The sequence below is a fragment of the Culex pipiens genome, chromosome 1 (genome assembly GCF_016801865.2).
Source record: "Culex pipiens pallens isolate TS chromosome 1, TS_CPP_V2, whole genome shotgun sequence".
NCBI lineage: Eukaryota > Metazoa > Arthropoda > Insecta > Diptera > Culicidae > Culex > Culex pipiens.
Window position 1 is genome coordinate 36,838,708 of NC_068937.1, and position 21,049 is coordinate 36,859,756.

The 21,049-nt window shown below is 34.6% G+C and overlaps 1 protein-coding gene across 3 annotated transcripts in view; it reads left to right on the forward strand.

Moving 5' to 3' along the window:
- Positions 1-337: 337 nt before the first annotated feature.
- The window catches only part of LOC120414165 (tyramine/octopamine receptor-like), an 89,353-nt gene continuing 68,641 nt past the window's right edge, over positions 338-21,049 (forward strand). For 2 of the 3 annotated variants that reach the window (XM_052706929.1, XM_052706934.1), the window contains exons 1-4: positions 338-809; positions 10,978-11,562; positions 16,266-16,380; positions 16,671-17,096. In XM_052706929.1, coding sequence (XP_052562889.1) covers positions 11,044-11,562; positions 16,266-16,380; positions 16,671-17,096 — 1,060 coding nt within the window. In that variant the 5' untranslated portion in view covers positions 338-809; positions 10,978-11,043. Of the gene's footprint in view, positions 810-10,951; positions 11,563-16,265; positions 16,381-16,670; positions 17,097-21,049 lie in introns of those variants that run through there. The other variant, XM_052706931.1, reaches the window with a different exon arrangement.

A 21,049-nucleotide genomic window follows, 5' to 3' on the forward strand; every position in this document is an offset into this window, starting at 1 on the left:
CCAAGAGTTCAAGAGTCCAAGAGTCCAAGAGTCCAAGAGTCCAAGAGTCCAAGGGTCGAAGAGTCCAAGAGTGCAAGAGTCCAAGGGTCGAAGAGTCCAAGAGTCCAAGGGTTGAAGAGTCTAAGTGTCCAAGAGTCCAAGAATCCAAAAGTCCAAGAGTCTAAGAGTCCGAGAGTCCATGAGTCCAAAAGTACAAACGTCGAAGAGTCTCAAAGTCCAAATGTCCAAGCGTCCTGGAGTCCAAGTCCAAACCAAGTATAAAAACAAATTACAAACCAATCGCTGCTATACAATCGCATCACCCCTCGTCCTTCGGCATTTTCAAGCATCACAGCGGGGCTCCAGCAGATTGAAACCATCAGGTCCAATATCAGTCTTTCGACGACGGTTCCGCAGACTCCACGCTGGAGCAGAGCGCCTCCTCCGGGACAGGAAATATTCGGTGCTATCAGGAGCCAGCAGCCGGCTTGTTGCTCAGTTTGCGTTCGACCGTCACCGGAAGCAGTCGCGTTCGCGAGGAGGAAAGCTGCAAAAAAAAAAGGATTACCCATCACCACCACCTTGAGGATTAAAGTGAAAGTGAAGTGGGGAATTTAAAGAGGCTTTCGAAGAAGTGTGTCAATCAGATGTTGTGGATTAAAGGATTAAGTGTGGGGCTTTGGAAGATAAAAGAAAATCTCAAATAAATGTGATGGTATTATTGAAGTGAGAAACAACCCCAGAAATCATAAGTGATAACATGCTTCGATAAATTGGATTACTATACCATAGGATATCGGAATATGTGCTCTAAGCGGTTTCAACAATAAGTATGTTGATTTTTAACCTAAATTTAAACGAACTATCCAACTAACGTGGCAAATTAAAACTATGGTTGGTCCTATTTGGTTCTCTTTTCAAACTTAACAAATATTTTTTGTTATTGAGCAATTCTCTGAGATTTCTTTCATTCGACTTTTTATTTCATTTTTTAATCCAACTGAAACTTTTTTGGTGCCTTCGGTATGCCTAAAGAAGCCATTTTGCATCATTAATTTGTCCTTATAATTTTCCATACATATTTGGCAGCTGCCAATGCAAAAAATATTTATGAAAAATAAAAAATCTGTATCTTTTGAAAGAATTTTTAGACCGATAAGGAATAAGGACAACACTGAAAAAAATAATACACGGTAAAAAATTTTTTGGTCATTTTTTAATTTCACTTTTTGTCACTAAAACTTGATTTGCAAAAAAATACTTTTAATTTTTTTATTTTCTGATATGTTTAAGGGACACATCAAATGCCAACCTTTAAAAAATTTTCTGATTATGCAAAAAATCTTTAACCGAATTATGAATTTTTGACTCAGAACTTATTTTTTCAAAAAATCAAAAAATTGGTCGCAAAAATTTTTCAACTTGAGTTTGCGATGCATAATCAAATTTGCATTCAAAAAGTAACTTAGTGAAACATTGATACAGTGCACCGTTTTCAAGTTATAGCAATTTTTAGGTAACTTTTTTGATAATAATCGCAGTTACTCATTTTTTTAGTGCCCATGTTTGTCCACTTTTTAAAGAAATATTTTTGAATTACCGAGAAAAGTCTCTATACTTTGCTTTTTTTAAAGTTTGTTGATACATCCCTTCGTTGCTGAAATATTGCCATGCAAAGGTTTAAAAACAGGAAAATTTATGTTTTCTATGTTTCAACCAAACAACCCACCATTTTCTAATGTCGATATCGCAGCAACTAGTGGTCCGATTTTTTGCTAAAATATGAAACATTCGTGTAATTTTCCGATCTTTTCATTTTTTTTAATCAAGACTAACATTTTAAAAGGGCGTCATATTGAATGTGTGTTCCTTTTGCAATGTTAGTCTTGATATAAAAATAAAATTATTGTTTTCGAAAAGATCGGAATATTTCACGAATGTTTTATATTCTAACATTGAAAATCGGACCACTAGTTGCTGAGATAGCGACATTAGAAAATGGTGGGTTGTTTGGGTGAGATTTCAATTTTGATTGCAAATTTAATTTTACATCGAGAAGTGAGTGTGAAAATTTTTAGCCGCCAATATTTTGATTTTTTGAGAAAATCGTTATTGATTCAAAAATTCATAACTCGGTCAAAAAAATTTGCCCGTTCTCGAAATTTCTGAAAAGATGGCATTTGATTCCCCCTAAAACATATCAGAAAATAAAAAAATAAAAATAGTGTTTTTTTGCAAATCAAGTTTTAGTGACAAAAAGTGATTTTTTTTACCGTGTTTAATTTTTTTCAGTGTAGTCCTTATCCACACCTACAACTTTGCCGAAGACACCAAATCCATCAGAAAATTCCTTCAAAAGATCTCAAACAGACGATAATAACTGAAATCATGCCACTTCAATAACAAATACTGTTAAAATAACAGAAAGTCTAATATTGATTGAAAGCAAAAATAACTTGGGAATAACATTTTTGTTATGGAAGAATATCTCCAAAAGTTATTGTGATGATCGGATTAGTTGTTAAAATAACAAAAAATAATAAAAAAGTTTTGTTCGAAGAATAACTAAAAATGTTATTAGTCTGTTATTAAAATAACAATCTAATAACAAAAAAATCATAACAGCGAATAACAAATCTTGTTACAAATAACATGAAATGTTATTGGTCTAGTATTTTCAAACATCAAAAATGTTATTCCAAAGTTATTACCGTCTGCTCGGTATACAGTTTTTTAAATTTTCAATTATCATTTTTGTATGGACAGCTGCCAAATTTATATGGAAAATTTTATAGACAAACTAATGATGCAAAATGGCTTCTTTGAGCATACCGAAGGCACCAAAAAGTTTCAGCCGGATTAAAAAATACAAAAATTAAAATTAAAGCAAAAATACCGATTTCGTAGAGAATTGATTAATTAAGTTATGCAACTGCTAACTGGACACATATGTAAACTATTAACTGCTTCAGAAAATGTTTAAAACTTTTTAAAAATGTGTGAGAACAATTTAGGATAGTTTGAGAAATGGTTGAATTTTAATTCCTACGTGAGCAACTCTCTACGAAATCATTTTAAAAGGGCCAAACAATGAAAATTACGCCCATTTTAAATGCTAGTCTTGATTTAAAAATCTTCAAAATATTTTTTTCAAAAAGTTCGGAAAATTTCACAAATATTTCATGTATTAACATTGAAAATCGGACCATTAGTTGCTGAGATATGGTCACTACAAAATGGTGGGTTGTTTTGATGAGACTTAGAAAACTTCAATTTTCGTGCTTCTTTTTCTTAAAGCGGCTCTATCTCAGCAACCCGAGGTCCAATCTTCAATGTCTCTTAGACAATTTTATAGCGAATTTTCTGAACTTTAAAAAAAATATAAATTTTTGAAAATGGTCACTCATGGTCACTATTTTTAAAAATTGAAAAACTGCAAAAATTTCGCTAAAATCAAACTTTCGGTGGCTATATCTTGAAAACGGAGCCCTTTTTCAAAAAATCTGTAGAGTACTTTTCGATTGCAAATTCAATTTTGCATTAAAACCAAAAAAAAAATGTCAAGCTTGTTTTTTCATAAAACTTTGTTTTTTTCCAAAAATCACTATTTTTCAAAAATTCAAAACTCGGCGGCAGATTTTTTGACCATGTTTCTCTATGGCTCAAAAGTTGCAGATTTTTTTTCCGTGTACCTATTTTTTTCTCAAAAGTCCTCAACAATACCTACAACTTTGCCGAAGACACCAAATTGATCAGAAAATTCACTCAAAAGTTACAGCTGTTTGAATATTTACATAACATATTTGTATGGACAGCAGCCAAAATTGAGACTTGTATGGGTGAACCAATGACACAAAATAGCTTATTTGATCATAGGGAAGGCCCCACAAAGTTTGAGTCAAATAAAAAAAAATACAAATAAAATCCATTTCCGGTTTTGATAGAGAATTGCTCACGTAACATTTTCAACCAAAAAATGGTTTAGGTTATTTATAAAAGTTTTTGACTCAGGCCGAAGACGAGAGGGGAGATTGAAATTACAAGCCAAAATTTCAACATTTAAGTGAAAAATAAACTTGCATTATACATCCATTCAGCTGATATGCAATCTTCAGTTTTCAAAAATGGATTTTAATTGATTTAATTGATGAAAATAAAAATCGTTGGAGAAGAAAACTTTTTGCGGTGTTGTGCATCGGAAAAGAAACCAAATACAAAAGATGTTTGTATTAAACCAAACATGCTAAACATTATCTTAAACACAGGGGATGTTTTTCAACCCTCTACCGTCTAAATTTTATTTTCAAAATTTTTAATTTTTCCCGTGTGCAGAAGGTAATTTTGAGCAATGTTTGTCCTAAAAAAAAAACTTTTTGTTTTGGGTAATTCTCCGCCAGCTCACACAGCAGTTGCTCCGATCCCTCTTTAATTTGCGTGAAACTTTGTCCTAAGGGGTAACTTTTATCCCTGATCACGAATCTGAGGTTTTTTATACATCATGACGGAGGGGAGGAACGACCCCTTGCATTTTTTACTTTGCCGAAAAATACATGTTTTTCAATAATTTTATTGTCAAAGAGACTTTTATGTAAAATTGGACGCCCGATTTAATGGCGAACTAGAAATTCCGAAAAAAAACTTTTTTTTTCATAAAAAAACATGAAAAAAGTTTAAAAAACTCTGTCATTTTCCGTAACTCAACTGTAATTTTTTTTTTTGGAACGAACCATTTTAAGGTAAATTTAATGTACTTTTCGCATCTACAGTAACCCAGAAGTGTATTTTTTTAATTTAGAACTAAATTTTTAATTTTGAAATTTCTTGTTTTTTTCTAACTTTGTAGCGTTTTTTAAGAGTGATAACCATGTTTTACTAAATTGTAGAGCAGACAATTTCAAAAATTTGAATACATATACAGCAATTCCATTTGATTCTTTTTTTGTGGGAGCCCTTTGGTCAAAATAATTAGACTCATATTTTTTGTTTGGCCATCAGGGTGACCTACACCGTGCTAGGATGGCAATTTTCGCAATGTTTAGCAAAAACCACCATTTAAAAAAAAACATAACTCCACGGCATTTTAACCGATTTTAATCGTCTTGGACGCAAATGAAAGGTGAAAAGTTATTTTTTTAGGTAAAACAGTCTGAAGACCGGAAAATCTAGCCCAATATTTGAAAATGTCGAACGAAACTTTGAATTGTCGTTTTGACGGTGTCTGGACCAAATAGCTTATGTCTGAAAGTACTTTTATCGGATTCCTCGGAAAATTTTACGTGACATACTCGAAAATTGAAGGTTTTCATTAACAGGATTCCGAGATGTGATTTAAAAAAAATAAAAACTGGGGTCCCGCAATTGACGAAAACGTGAATAAATAAACTTTTTTTCACAAAAACTGCGATAACTTTAAAATTTCAATGATGACCTATACATGTTTGAGTACCAAAAGTTTCGTCTTTTAATTACGAAAATGTTGGTACCCAAGCATTTATTTCATACCCACCTTTCATTTGCATCTAAGACAGCTTAAATCAGGTGAAAATTATGATTTTTTTTTAATGTGATTTTGCGAAAAATGACGAAAATTGCCATTTTCGAACCACCCTAGCACGATGTAGGTCAGCCTAAGGCCAAACAAAATTTTGGCCAAGGAACCCCAAAAATAATTTGAGCCCGATCGGAGAACTTTATTTTTTGGTTTAGGCTTTCATATGGAATTGCTGTAAGGGAGCGTTCTTTTATTACGTAACGCGAAAAATCGGACTTTTAGACCCCCTCCCCCCCCCCTCGTAACAAAATTTCCATACAAATTTTAAAAATTTTGTATGGAGCGTAACACGGCCTCCAACCCCCCCTCCCCCCCTACTGCGTTACGTAATAATAGAACGCTCCCTAACGTCATGATTCGAATTCCCGGACGCTTCGAAACCCGGACACCTCACCTTGTTTTATCAATTATTTGGATATAAGTTCGCATTATGAATGTCGAAACTGTGTTATTTGATGAATTCTAACATCAACTTTCAATTAAAGTTTGTTTGAACGCTGCAGTTAATTCAAAAAAAATTAAATAAGATTATAAATTTATCAAAAATGCGATACATTTCACTGAAATATTTCATTGGAGTCCGAAGCACCGGCAAGGCAAAGCAGAAATTTAGGGGTTTGATTTCCTTAAATTCTAGCAAATGTTTATATAAATTATCGATTGTTTTGATGTTAACAGCTTAGTATTATCAGAAATAATTCTGATGTCATAATTTCTGGTAATCTGATTAATTACAGTATGGAAAACAAGTATTTATACCCCTTGGGCACTATGCACATTTTGTGATGAAACATGTAAAAAATTAAAGTTTTACAGGAACCTAGTACAACGTTTTGTTCAGAAACTCATGCCAAACATTTTGCTACAAAAATCTCATGAAAAGATGATTTCTATAAAAAGTTATATAACAAATACTTTTACGAAAATAAAAAGGTGCAAAAAAAGTTTGTACACCTTTCGAAAAATTAACATAAATAATGATATTTGTTGACAAATCACCATAAATCCAGTCTCCCAACTCCAAATAGGCATCCTTGACTGATTAAAAAAAATAATTTGGATTGAATATAAAGATTACTAACTACTTAGTATAAAAGTTTATATAACTCTGGTAATTCTATAGAAAACTTATCTAAACTTAATTTTGCAAACTTTTAATTCAACTAAATGTCAATATATTACCATAGAATTGCTAAATAAACATTTTGGAGTGGGTATAACACCGTTTTTGGGGTATTTGTATTGATAGAATAGATTTTTCATTGGAATTTCGTATACCAACCCGGAATTACGTCGTAGGAAAATCCGCCGGCATCCGAACCGGTCCACGATTCACAAGTCAACCTATGTGGCATCGGAAAGGGCATAAAATTTCTGATCTTTTGATACCCATACATCAAGGTTTCCTTTAAAACCTACGTTTTAAATACCTTTTATACTAAGTAGGGGAAATATACCCATTTTAATCACTCTAAGCCGTTCGACCGATTCTCATCACTTTTGCCGTTTTCTGCTATTAAATCAACATTTTCAGATGTATCAACAATAGAGAGTTGCTTGCTCACTTTTATTTGAGCTATTTGTTACTTTGGAACAGTCAAAAACATTTCTTAAAAGCTGTAATTCATGATCAAAGTGCTGATAGGCCGATAATAGAAATAGGCTGAGAAAGGGTATAGTTCCCCTAGTTAGTAAACTTTATATTCAATCCAAATTATTTTTTTAATCTGTCAATGATGCCTATTTGGAGTTGGGAGACTGGATTTATGGTGATTTGTCAACAAATAACATTATTTATGTTAATTTCTCGAATGGTGTACAAACTTTTTTTTGCACCTTTTTTGTTTTCGTAATAGTATTTGTTATATAACTTTTTATAGAAATCATCTTTTCATGAGCTTTTTGTAGCAAAATGTTTGGCATGAGTTTCTGAACAAAACGTTGTACTAGGTTCCTGTAAAACTTTAATTTTTTTACATGTTTCACCACAAAATGTGCATAGTGCCCAAGGGGTGCAAATACTTTGTTTACATACTGTAATTAATCAGATTATCAGAAATTATGACATCAGAATTATTTCTGATAATACTATTTTTTGAGGCAACTGGGAATAGATCTTGTTTAATGAGTATTAAATTATTGCAAATTTAATTATTATTAATTTTCAACAGATTGATGTAATTTAATCAAAACAATATTAGCTCCTTACCTCCATGATCCATGATCAAATAAGATGAAAATCGAATTTGTGCAAAAAGAATTAATTCAATTGGTTGAATACCTAGTACTAAAGAAATTACAATTTGAAGTAAAAGAATTATGGAGCACTGGTGCAACTACTGGTGCTAGAGGGTTAAATGTGAAAAATAGAAGACTTTTGTGTATTGATGTTACACCCAAAATTCACAGTCGAGATAATCGTTCTCTCAAAATTTATTGAGGGATCAGTGCCAAAATCGATAGAATAATGGTACCAACTCACACCATCATAACAAATGAGTTCATTCGTTAGTTGAATCAATAAATCTCCAACAAGTGTCATACATCGACTTCTGACTTCTCCTTGGTCACCAAGCTGTGGTGGCCGAGGAAGCTAAGTCATTGGATTGGTTTGTCAAAGGTCTATGGTTCGATTCCCGTTGTCGACACTTTTGGTTTTTTGTTTGACGGATGAACTTTTTTTGCAAATGAACCTCGAGAGAATAGTTCTATCGCCCATCTCGAGCTTTGTTCTCTGCGTCCGTGAATGGTACCACTATTCTCTCGACTCGAGACCATCATTCTCTTTGACTAGCGCTGCCAGTTTTGGGTGTAGTTTATCGTGTATTTATGCAACATGATAATATCCAAAAAATCATTGATAAATTACTTTCTATTGTTTGTTCTCAAAAAATGCAAGAATATATTCAAAGTTTGCTCAAATATTTGAAAACATTGGGTTGTTTGGAGTAAAACCTACACTAAAAAGCTTTACCATTTGTTCAAGATCTGAAACCAGTATTTGTAATGAAAAACATAATTTCTGCATGTTTTTTTTTCTCATTTCAATAAACTGGTCCCAGAGGCATGTTTAAAATTTCTCATCGAAAAATACCAAAATACATTTTCTTGTAGTTGAATGATTTTTTACATGCAGTCAAGCTGTTAATTGATCTTCACACTTATTTAAATCATTAATGTTGATGTCCTATACAATTTTGCTGCTTAATATTAATTAATACCAAGACCATAACAATTTTCAATAAATTTCAAATTTCCCGGGATTTCCCGGGAAATTGGCCTGAAATTTCCCGTTCTTCGGGAAATTTTTAACCCCGAGAAATTGGACGCTCTACCAAAATTCGATTTTAATCCTGAAATATTCAGTAAAAACCGAAAAAATCCGTGCATTGCTGTCACTTTTTATATGAAACAAGTTTCAATCTTGTCGTGTTATCTTGACACAGCCTGAAAATTGATGTAAGTGCGACAATTGGCCAAAGGCAAAGGGATTTCAGGTCAGAACGCGTTTGACACAAGTACGAGCTCGACTAGTGTCAACATTTTCAATTATAACTCGGAACTCCGGCAACCAAATTCAACCAAACTTCGAGGCAATGCACAGAACGCTCAACCAAACAAAACGTTTTTGTTTTTGTTTACATTCTGAGCTCTCGTTTTGGTTTATTCAAAGTCAAACATTAAAACGCGTTTTTCTCGGATCGTCAAAAAGCGACAAACGACAAGAAAGCACGACAGCGTCGAAACGATACTGGGTGGAACAATGTTTCTGGTATCTCTTTAAAGCCGGGCATAACTATGTTCTTTGTTAAACGTAGAAACTGCATGTTTAACTTTGCCTGAAGGTATTACTTTGGAAATTGGATGCGACTCTATCAGCATACAGCATCTGATGTCATTTGATATTGCACTCCATGAATAATGTTCAAAGTGCGGAGATAAGAGGGTAATTCTCTACCAACTCACACGAAATCGGGAAAAGTTGCCCCGACCCCTCTTCGATTTGCGTGAAACTTTGTCCTAAGGGGTAACTTTTGTCCCTGATCACGAATCCGAGGTCCGTTTTTTGTTATCTCGTGACGGAGGGGCGGTACGACCCCTTCCATTTTTGAACATGCGAAAAAAGAGGTGTTTTTCAATAATTTGCAGCCTGAAACGGTGATGAGATAGAAATTTGGTGTCAAAGGGACTTTTATGTAAAATTAGACGCCCGATTTGATGGCGTACTCAGAATTCCGAATAAACGTATTTTTCATCGAAAAAAACACTATAAAAGTTTTAAAAATTCTCCCATTTTCCGTTACTCGACTGTAAAAATTTTTGGAACATGTCATTTTATGGGAAATTTAATGTACTTTTCGAATCTACATTGACCCAGAAGGGTCATTTTTTCATTTAGAACATTTTTTTTTCATTTTAAAATTTTGTGTTTTTTCTAACTTTGCAGGGTTATTTTTTAGAGTGTAACAATGTTCTACAAAGTTGTAGAGCAGACAATTACAAAAATTTTGATATATAGACATAAGGGGTTTGCTTATAAACATCACGAGTTATCGCGATTTTACGAAAAAAAGTTTTGAAAAAGTTACTTTTTGCGTTTCTTTTTGTTTCGTCGTCCGTGTCTGTCGCGGGTGACCATGAACGGCCATGATCGATGACGACCAACTTTTTCAAAACTTTTTTTTCGTAAAATCACGATAACTCGTGATGTTTATAAGCAAACCCCTTATGTCTATATATCAAAATTTTTGTAATTGTCTGCTCTACAACTTTGTAGAACATTGTTACACTCTAAAAAATAACCCTGCAAAGTTAGAAAAAACACGAAATTTTAAAATGAAAAATTTTGTTCTGAATGAAAAAATGACCCTTCTGGGTCAATGTAGATTCGAAAAGTACATTAAATTTCCCATAAAATGACATGTTCCAATTTTTTTTACAGTCGAGTAACGGAAAATGGGAGAATTTTTAAAACTTTTTTAGTGTTTTTTTCGATGAAAAATACGTTTTTTCGGAATTCTGAATATGCCATCAAATCGGGCGTCTAATTTTACATAAAAGTCCCTTTGACACCAAATTTCTATCTCATCACCGTTTCAGGCTGCAAATTATTGAAAAACACCTCTTTTTTCGCATGTTCAAAAATGGAAGGGGTCGTACCGCCCCTCCGTCACGAGATATCAAAAAACGGACCTCGGATTCGTGATCAGGGACAAAAGTTACCCCATAGGACAAAGTTTCACGCAAATCGAAGAGGGGTCGGGGCAACTGCTGTGTGAGTTGGCGGAGAATTACCCAAGATAGTTTACACCTTGCATTGGGTCGTCCTTGTTTGTCTTCATATATTTTCAAATTCAAATGATGTTTTCATTCGAAAACAATTCAATATGACAAATTCAAAATGCAATTAACATTCTCAATCATCCGAAACCTTCTTCCTCTTACAGACACACTCATCATCATCGACGTTTCATGCTCGGGCTTGAGCGATTACCATAATTCCCCCTGAAGCCATGACAAATGATTCATTTGTGTACGGAGTGGAATTGAAATCGCCTCCGCCGACCACCGCCGACGACCAGCTCACCCAGTACGACCGCTTCCTCAAAACGCAGTCCATGTCGGAACAATTTCTCAATCAATTTCCTGGCCGCCAGTATCGGGTGTCCCCGAGCGACCAGTCGGTTTCCCTGGTCTATCTGGACGACCAGAGCCATGACAGTGTCAATTTGTCTACTTCAATCCGGCAGATCCTGCGGCAAAACATTATTAGCACCGAGTGGTCACTCCGGGAGGGCTCCACGGCCGCAACAGCAGCGAACGAAACAAGCTCCGGACCGGGCGGTTCCGGTTCCGGGAGTACGGGCGCCGTAAGTCGAGCCCACGGAGACTCGACGTTTCAGAACAATCTCATCATCCCACTGTACGCGGTCATCTTTCTGCTGTCGGTCATTGGAAATCTACTGGTGATCCTGACGCTGGCCCAGAACAAACGGATGCGAACCGTTACCAACGTGTACCTGCTGAATCTGGTGAGTAGTTCACGTAAAAGGAATGACAATATTGTTGCATTTCTCTTTGTTTTTGCTACTATCAATACAACAGCGACAACTTTATCTGCTTCTTGCGCACGGCATCCATGTTTATATTTATAACGAGCATTAGGCTCTGTTAATGTTACATAATAGAACCAAATCGTATACGGATGTACTGGCTCAAACCCCAAATCGACGTGGTTGTGCTAACTAGCGGCACGTCGCTTTTATACTTTACGAGAAAATAAAACTATTGAATATTTGAATACGCAAAAACTCGAACTCGCAATGTATACAAGCACATTCTTTGCCATGTGTCAAAATTTGGTTCTCAGAGTCCCGGTCATTGCTTCACTTGGAGACGGTGATTTAAGCGGATTGCATACTGGATTTCGTCATGTTTATGTGATGATTATCCAAGTTCTTGTTGCCTAGGAAATGATAATTGACAATAGAACCGACTCCACCTGGACCACATTCTAAACACCATGACAACCGTCCTTTGCTGGTCGCTCCCATCTCCATCGTACACCTGGGACAGTTCTAGAGGTTTATTTGAATTCGAATCAGTGCCCGAGCAGGGGTAAATAACACGGGAATACCAAATTTTGGTATTACTTGGGCAAATAACAGCGACCAAAATGTGCCCTTGGTTGCCCAGTAATAGATGGTAAAATACCATGAAATCATACCAAAAGCTTGTATGTGGAAGGGCACAACAATACCATACCATGTTATTCCAAAGGTAAAATAATACCACAAAATAAAATCATTTCAATACCAAGTTGAGGTCTTCTGGATTTTTGAACATTGCTTGAATACCAAAACTTGGTATTGTCATGGTTTTAATTTTAGGTATTCCCGCGCCCTTGGAAAATCATATTTTGGTATTCCTGTGGTCTTCCACAAACTTGATATTGGTTTGATTTCATGGTTTTTTACCATCTATTACTGGGCAACCAAGAGCACATTTTGGTCGCTGGTATTTGCACAAGTAATACCAAAATTTGCTATTTTCATACCATTTTTAGTGCAGCAGTTGCAGTTAGTGAAAAAACGTAAATGATCCTTATGCAACAACCAAATCTACTCACCTGATGATTCCATGTTGTTTTTAGTGATATTCTTCACCACACCGAATGCATTTGTCATTGATGAACGGCTGTACTTGAAGTTCTTGAAGCTTCTGAAAAATAACAAGATTGAAAAATAAGTATTATTAAAATGAAACTGGATTGAAATTCACCAAAATTCAATAATCTGTTGATTGACTCGTTTTTCAAAGTATTTGGTTATCCCAACTTAGAAAAATTTCAACGTTTTTAAAAAAATATTAGTGGGTATATCACAAAAAAAAATTTAAATCAGCTTTAACATTTTTGGGTTTCAAGTCATTTTAGCGCAAAATTAATTATCTCGTCAAAAATTAAAAAAAATCCATAGTTTCAGAGAAAATTTATGAAACCAAAATAATACCAAAATGTGGCATCCTGACTTAGAAATTTTTCAACAATGTCAAGTCATTTCTGTAGGGGGTAAATCAAAAATGATGTTTAAAATCAAGTTTGAAATTTCCGGTTTACAATGAAAGCATTCGCTTTGAGACATCATTTTAGCGCAAAATTAATTATTTTGTCAAAATTGGTCAAAATTTTCCCATAGTTTCAGAGGAATTTGGTAAAACACTTTAATACCAAAATAATACCAAAATGTGGTGTTCGACCATTGACAAATTCTGCAATTTTGCAATATCAAAACAATACCTTAAATTGGTATGATACCACATTTTGCTCTTGCATAATCCTTAAGACAAATTTTTAAGGGTCCAGGAATACCAAAATTTGGTATTGATACCAGAGAAAGGTATTATTACGCATTTCCCTTGTTATTTACCCATGCTCGGGTGGACATTCGAAATAACGAAATTCGAATAAAAACGAATCCGCTCTGTATAAAGATACAAGCACGAAAGGAGGAGGGGGGTTTAATATTGCAGATTCAATAGCCACGTTGATTATGCACGAGCTCTTAAGACACGGAACCTGTTATTTATCGGCCTTGTTTTCAATATTAAATAGTAGCTTATGCAACAAGTTGCAAAAAGAGGATTTTTTCAGCACGAGTCGTACATTTATCCAACGAGGTTCACCGAGTTGCTTTTAGTGAAATTTGAAATTTTTAGTTTTTAGTTTTTAGTTTTTAGTTTTTAGTTTTTAGTTTTTAGTTTTTAGTTTTTAGTTTTTAGTTTTTAGTTTTTAGTTTTTAGTTTTTAGTTTTTAGTTTTTAGTTTTTAGTTTTTAGTTTTTAGTTTTTTGTTTTTAGTTTTTAGTTTTTAGTTTTTAGTTTTTAGTTTTTAGTTTTTAGTTTTTAGTTTTTAGTTTTTAGTTTTTAGTTTTTAGTTTTTAGTTTTTAGTTTTTAGTTTTTAGTTTTTAGTTTTTAGTTTTTAGTTTTTAGTTTTTAGTTTTTAGTTTTTAGTTTTTAGTTTTTAGTTTTTAGTTTTTAGTTTTTAGTTTTTAGTTTTTAGTTTTTAGTTTTTAGTTTTTAGTTTTTAGTTTTTAGTTTTTAGTTTTTAGTTTTTAGTTTTTAGTTTTTAGTTTTTAGTTTTTAGTTTTTAGTTTTTAGTTTTTAGTTTTTAGTTTTTAGTTTTTAGTTTTTAGTTTTTAGTTTTTAGTTTTTAGTTTTTAGTTTTTAGTTTTTAGTTTTTAGTTTTTAGTTTTTAGTTTTTAGTTTTTAGTTTTTAGTTTTTAGTTTTTAGTTTTTAGTTTTTAGTTTTTAGTTTTTAGTTTTAGTTTTAGTTTTTAGTTTTTAGTTTTTAGTTTTTAGTTTTTAGTTTTTAGTTTTTAGTTTTAGTTTTTAGTTTTTAGTTTTTAGTTTTTAGTTTTTAGTTTTTAGTTTTTAGTTTTTAGTTTTTAGTTTTTAGTTTTTAGTTTTTAGTTTTTAGTTTTTAGTTTTTAGTTTTTAGTTTTTAGTTTTTAGTTTTTAGTTTTTAGTTTTTAGTTTTTAGTTTTAGTTTTTAGTTTTTAGTTTTTAGTTTTTAGTTTTTAGTTTTTAGTTTTTAGTTTTTAGTTTTTAGTTTTTAGTTTTTAGTTTTTAGTTTTTAGTTTTTAGTTTTTAGTTTTTAGTTTTTAGTTTTTAGTTTTTAGTTTTTAGTTTTTAGTTTTTAGTTTTTAGTTTTTAGTTTTTAGTTTTTAGTTTTTAGTTTTTAGTTTTTAGTTTTTAGTTTTTAGTTTTTAGTTTTTAGTTTTTAGTTTTTAGTTTTTAGTTTTTAGTTTTTAGTTTTTAGTTTTTAGTTTTTAGTTTTTAGTTTTTAGTTTTTAGTTTTTAGTTTTTAGTTTTTAGTTTTTAGTTTTTAGTTTTTAGTTTTTAGTTTTTAGTTTTTAGTTTTTAGTTTTTAGTTTTTAGTTTTTAGTTTTTAGTTTTTAGTTTTTAGTTTTTAGTTTTTAGTTTTTAGTTTTTAGTTTTAGTTTTTAGTTTTTAGTTTTTAGTTTTTAGTTTTTAGTTTTTAGTTTTTAGTTTTTAGTTTTTAGTTTTTAGTTTTTAGTTTTTAGTTTTTAGTTTTTATTATTTAGTTTTTAGTTTTTAGTTTTTAGTTTTTAGTTTTTAGTTTTTAGTTTTTAGTTTTTAGTTTTTAGTTTTTAGTTTTTAGTTTTTAGTTTTTAGTTTTTAGTTTTTAGTTTTTAGTTTTTAGTTTTTAGTTTTTAGTTTTTAGTTTTTAGTTTTTAGTTTTTAGTTTTTAGTTTTTAGTTTTTAGTTTTTAGTTTTTAGTTTTTAGTTTTTAGTTTTTAGTTTTTAGTTTTTAGTTTTTAGTTTTTAGTTTTTAGTTTTTAGTTTTTAGTTTTTAGTTTTTAGTATTTAGTTTTTAGTTTTTAGTTTTTAGTTTTTAGTTTTTAGTTTTTAGTTTTTAGTTTTTAGTTTTTAGTTTTTAGTTTTTAGTTTTTAGTTTTTAGTTTTTAGTTTTTAGTTTTTAGTTTTTAGTTTTTAGTTTTTAGTTTTTTGTTTTTAGTTTTTAGTTTTTAGTTTTTAGTTTTTAGTTTTTAGTTTTTAGTTTTTAGTTTTTAGTTTTTAGTTTTTAGTTTTTAGTTTTTAGTTTTTAGTTTTTAGTTTTTAGTTTTTAGTTTTTAGTTTTTAGTTTTTAGTTTTTAGTTTTTAGTTTTTAGTTTTTAGTTTTTAGTTTTTAGTTTTTAGTTTTTAGTTTTTAGTTTTTAGTTTTTAGTTTTTAAGCTCACAAAATTTTATTTTTATAATGTATTGATCGAAAACATTTTTTAGCTCTTAGCAACTGGCTTCTGCAACCAGACAATTATCCCGAAGCGACACAAGTATGTTATTCAATTATAATCATTACGCCGAAATTGCACAGCCAAGTATGATAACAAGCCTAGAAAGTGATTTTCGAGAGCAGGTTCTGGAGAAAGAAAACAAGCTGCCCTGACAAACCAAACAACATCAGTTTACACTTTACTGCGCACAACAAGTTCACAGTGATGTTACCTTGCACAAGAAGCAAATTAGCAACAAGCAATTTTTGGTTTGAGAATTATCTTGAAGGATCAACGTCAAGTATTCAATCAAAAATAAAAAATAAACTTTTTTTTCAACAATTATGTTTTAAATTTCATTTCAAAACAGCACCACTGTGACCTGATATTTTTGCTTATTTTCCACTCTGTTTCCGCTCTACCTTGTTCCCCACCCACAGGCAATATCCGACCTGCTGCTGGGGGTGTTCTGCATGCCGTTCACGCTCGTCGGCCAGGTGCTGCGAAAGTTCATCTTTGGGAGCATCATGTGCAAGCTGATACCGTACTTTCAAGGTGAGTTTGGCTGGATACGACAGGTAATATCGGTCGCCACCTATAGGGATGTGGAAATTCTCCTTCATCTTCTTGGGTACGATACATGTGGAAAGCTTAGAGCGTGCTATATTTGGCAACTCGAAATAAATTGAGCCATTTCACGTCAATCTAGTTTCAATGGAAATTGTAGACAACCATTCACAAACTAGCGTTGTAATACAGTGTTAAATTCATGGATAATGTATTTACGTTGCCAGTTGAACAGACTAATTAACTAAACTTTTCCGGCCACGTGCCGCTCATTACAGCCGTGTCCGTTTCGGTAGCAGTGTGGACGCTGGTGGCCATCTCGCTGGAGCGATACTTTGCAATTTGCCGACCGCTGACTTCTCGTCGCTGGCAGACTCAGTTCCACGCGTACAAAATGATTGCCGTGGTTTGGGCGCTAAGCTTCCTGGTCAACTCGCCCCTCTGCTACGTCCAACGGTTGCAGCCCGTGGGCCAGCGAGGAGGCACCGCCAACATCACCAGCATCATCGTGGTGGACCCGCCGATGAAGTGCCGCGAGATGTGGCCCGACAAGTCGTACGAGCGGGCGTACGTCCTGTTTCTGGACACGGGCCTGTTGATTCTGCCCCTGCTGACGATGGGCTTCGCGTACTCCATGATTGTGTCCAAGCTGTGGCGCGGATTGCGCCGGGAAATGAAAAACTCCGTCTTCCAGCGGCATCAACGTGAGTATAACAAACGGTGCATATTGCACAAAAGCGTCGGAAATGGTACTGGGAACAGTTCAATTAAAATACGAACTCTATACCTTCATAACTGTGGCAATGGCTCGTTTTGCGCCACGTGTAGCAAGATGCAGTCAAAGAAAATCGCAACTACTCAAAAGAACAAAAAGCTCACGTCTTTCTAACGGTGTACCGTCATCTGGGGCTGAATCGGGACAGCTGTCAAAGGATTTCCCGAGGAAAGAATCGCAGAAAATAAAATAATCCAGACTCAAACGAATCTTTCGGGCTAGCATTTGTGCCTTCATTCGTCCTATCAATCTTTTTCTTGGCACTCATTAAATTGAGAAATTCCAAAAGCTTAGAGGATATGAAGTTGTATCCAAAAACAGCCTGGAAGGGCAAGGGCGACATTGAGGCAGTTCTTTCAACGATGAAGCAATTCAAGTCGAAATCATTTCAATAGATCGGAACAGGAAGAAAATATATTGAATGTCTATGAAACTATTTCGAGCTAGATTGAAAAAAAGTTGTAGAATTAAAAGAAATTCATTGTTCCAACTGTAATTACGCCATGAACAAATGAGCGATTCATTAGTTTGTCTACATTACAAATTTGGCAGCTGTTCATACAAAAATGATACCCAGAAATTCAAAAATCTGTAACTTTTGAAGACATTTTTTGATCGTTTTGGTTTCTTCGACAACGTTGTAGGTATGGATTAGGACCACACTGAAAAAAATGATACACGGTAAAAAAAACGGTGATTTTTAATTTCACTTTTTGTCACTACAACTTGATTTGCATAAAAACACTATTTTTTATATATATAAATTAGGCAACATCAAATGCCAACTATTCAGAAATTTCCAGAGTGTGCAAAACAAGTTTTGGCCGAGAAGTGAATTTTTGAGCCAATACTTTTTTTTTTTCTAAAAATCGAAATATTTGTAACAAAAAAAATCAACTGCATTTTACGAAGTTAAATGGGTAATTCTCCGCCAACTCACACAGCAGTTGCCCCGACCCCTCTTCAATTTGCGTGAAACTTTGTCCTAAGTGGTAACTTTTGTCCCTGATCACGAATCCGAGGTCCGTTTTTTGATATCTCGTGACGGAGGGGCGGTACGACCCCTTCCATTTTTGAACATGCGAAAAAAGAGGTGTTTTTCAATAATCTGCAGCCTGAAACGGCGATGAGATAGAAATGTAGTGCCAATGGGACATTTATGTAAAATTAGATGTCCGATTTGATGGCGTACCCAGCATTCCGAAAAAAACGTATTTTCGTCGAAAAAAATACTTTAAAAAATGAAAACTCTGCCATTTTCCGTTACTCTACTGTAAAATTTTTCTACACAGTTGTAGAGCAGTCAAATCCAAAAATTTTGATTTGCGAACATAAGGGGTTTGCTCATAAACATCACGAGTTATCGCGATTTCATGGAAAAAAGTTTTGAAAAAGTTGGTCGTCGTTGATCTTGTCCGTTCATCGTCACTCGCGACAGACACGGACGACGAAACAGAGAGAAACGCAAAATGTAACTTTTTCAAAACTTTTTTTTCGTAAAATCACGATAACTCGTGATGTTTATGAGCAAACCCCTTATGTTTACATTTCAAAATTTTTGTAATGCTCTACAACACGGAAAGGGGATCGATCGCCAAACCAGCGACCGAATTTTGCTGGGTTGGTTTTGCTGATATCAGTGAAATTTTTCTCTAAACCAGCGAAATTTTTCGCTGAAAAAGGTGGCTGCGCGAAATCAAATCCAGCAACTTGGTTTCGCTGGTTTGTTATTTCCGAAACGGTTTCTTTTCCAGCGAAAGTTTTCGCTGGTTTGATACACATCCTTCCGACAGCCGTCATAAATGTTTGTTATTGTTCACGTTTGGAAGCGATTTGTGGCAATCGAATTGCTTTAGGGGTTTTTTCAAAACAAAAAAGCATGAAAAAGTTCTGCATCAAGTGTTCAGCATTAAAATACATACTCAACAGGTGATGGTTCTTTTCAATGAAAAGAAGCACGTTTCCATAAAGTTCTCGCAGCAGAAAAATACGGTGCAGTGAAGCTGGAGATGTATTTGTACTGCTGCATAGATGAGTGCACAAATTGTCGCAGGTGGCAGCAAGAATCGTAGGCGAGGAACTTGACCATGGCCGCGGAACAGTTTGTGCCGTGGCAAGTAAGTACAACCTGGCTGGACTTTCTTTTAATTCTGCTTCCGTTACTGCGAAATCTTTTCTGACGATTGTTCCATCCGTAAACCTCCGTCAACCGGAACGGAACTTTAAGATTTTTAGGTCGGTAACCGGTCACGCGCTGGAAAAAAAAACAACATTTGTTCAAAACTGTGTCTTTCTTTACACCACCTAGACTTTTTGACAAAGAACTTTGTCTTAGGGCTCTATACAAGGGTAGCAATCCAGATTTTTCGCGAAGCGAAATGTAACGCGTAGAAGCAAATTTTCGAAAAAAGTGCAAGATTTCAAACGATTGTATCTTTTTTCCCTCTCGACCAATTTGAACGTTTTACCCACCAAACGAAAGGGGAAGACTTACTTAATGATCTTAAAACATGTTTATTACAGTACTTATTTAGTTAAGTACTTAAAAGTTAACATAAAACTACTAAAGAATAGCGAACGCTGATTGGCCAAGCGCAACCTTTCCCGAACACATTAATCAGATTCAAGTATCTAGCACTTAGCAAATTTTGCCTTGCCTCCTCCTTCCGTGGAACTGTCACGCGAGAATGTAGCACCATGGTTGCAACATGCCGTGCGATACTATTTAAGTTAGCACTTAGCCTCAGACAAATTCAGTGCCTACCGAGGTTTCATCCGAAGCGGACCTCGCGTTGGTTGTTTAAATGCTCACACATACATAATTTTCGGATCGTCGACGAGCCAACAAAACTCGGCTCGGTCGGTCCTGAAAAGTCATTCTATTGCTGGACGTCGACGAGAACACATCAGAAGCAGATGGCCTGGTGGCCCGGTAGCAGACGGCCTGGAGGTCTGGGAGCAGATGGCTTGGAGGCAAGGACCAGCTAAGACATGGTAGTCGCGGGAGTCGATCATTGGAACTGGCCACCACCTGGACTGGAGTGGCCGGAGGCCCCAGGGATGTTCCGATGGGGGGACATTTGCCGAACCATCAGAGTAGGGGCAATATGGGTATCAAACATTAAGGCTATTTGATACTGAATATGAAATTTGACATTTCGGCAGTAGTGGCCACAATCCGGAATGGCCGGAGGCCCCTCGGATGTTCCGATGGGGGGACATTTTCCGGACCGTAAGAGTTGGGTCAATATGGGTGTCAAACTTTATGGTTTTTGATACTGGATATGAAATTTGACATTTCGGCAGTAGTGGTCACAATCTGGAGTGGCCGGAGGCCCCGGGGATGTTCCGATGGGGGGACATTTGCCGAACCATAAGAGTAGGAGCAATATGGGTGTCAAACTTTATGGTTTTTGATACTGGATATGAAATTTGACATTTCGGCAGTAGTGGCCACAATCCGGAGTGGCCGGAGGCCCCGCGGATGTTCCGATGGGGGGACATTTGCCGGACTATAAGAGTTGGGGTAATATGGGTATCAAACCTTATGGTTTTTGATACTGGACATGAAATTTGACATTTCGGCAGTAGTGGCCACAATCTGGAGTGGCCGGAGGCCCCGCGGATGTTCTGATGGGAGGACATATGCCGAACCATAAGAGTAGGGGCAATATGGGTATCAAACATTATGGTATTTGATACTGGATATGAAATTTGACATTTCGGCAGTAGTGGCCACAATCCGGAGTGGCCGGAGGCCCCTCGGATGTTCCGATGGGGGGACATTTTCCGGACCGTAAGAGTTGGGTCAATATGGGTGTCAAACTTTATGGTTTTTGATACTGGATATGAAATTTGACATTTCGGCAGTAGTGGTCACAA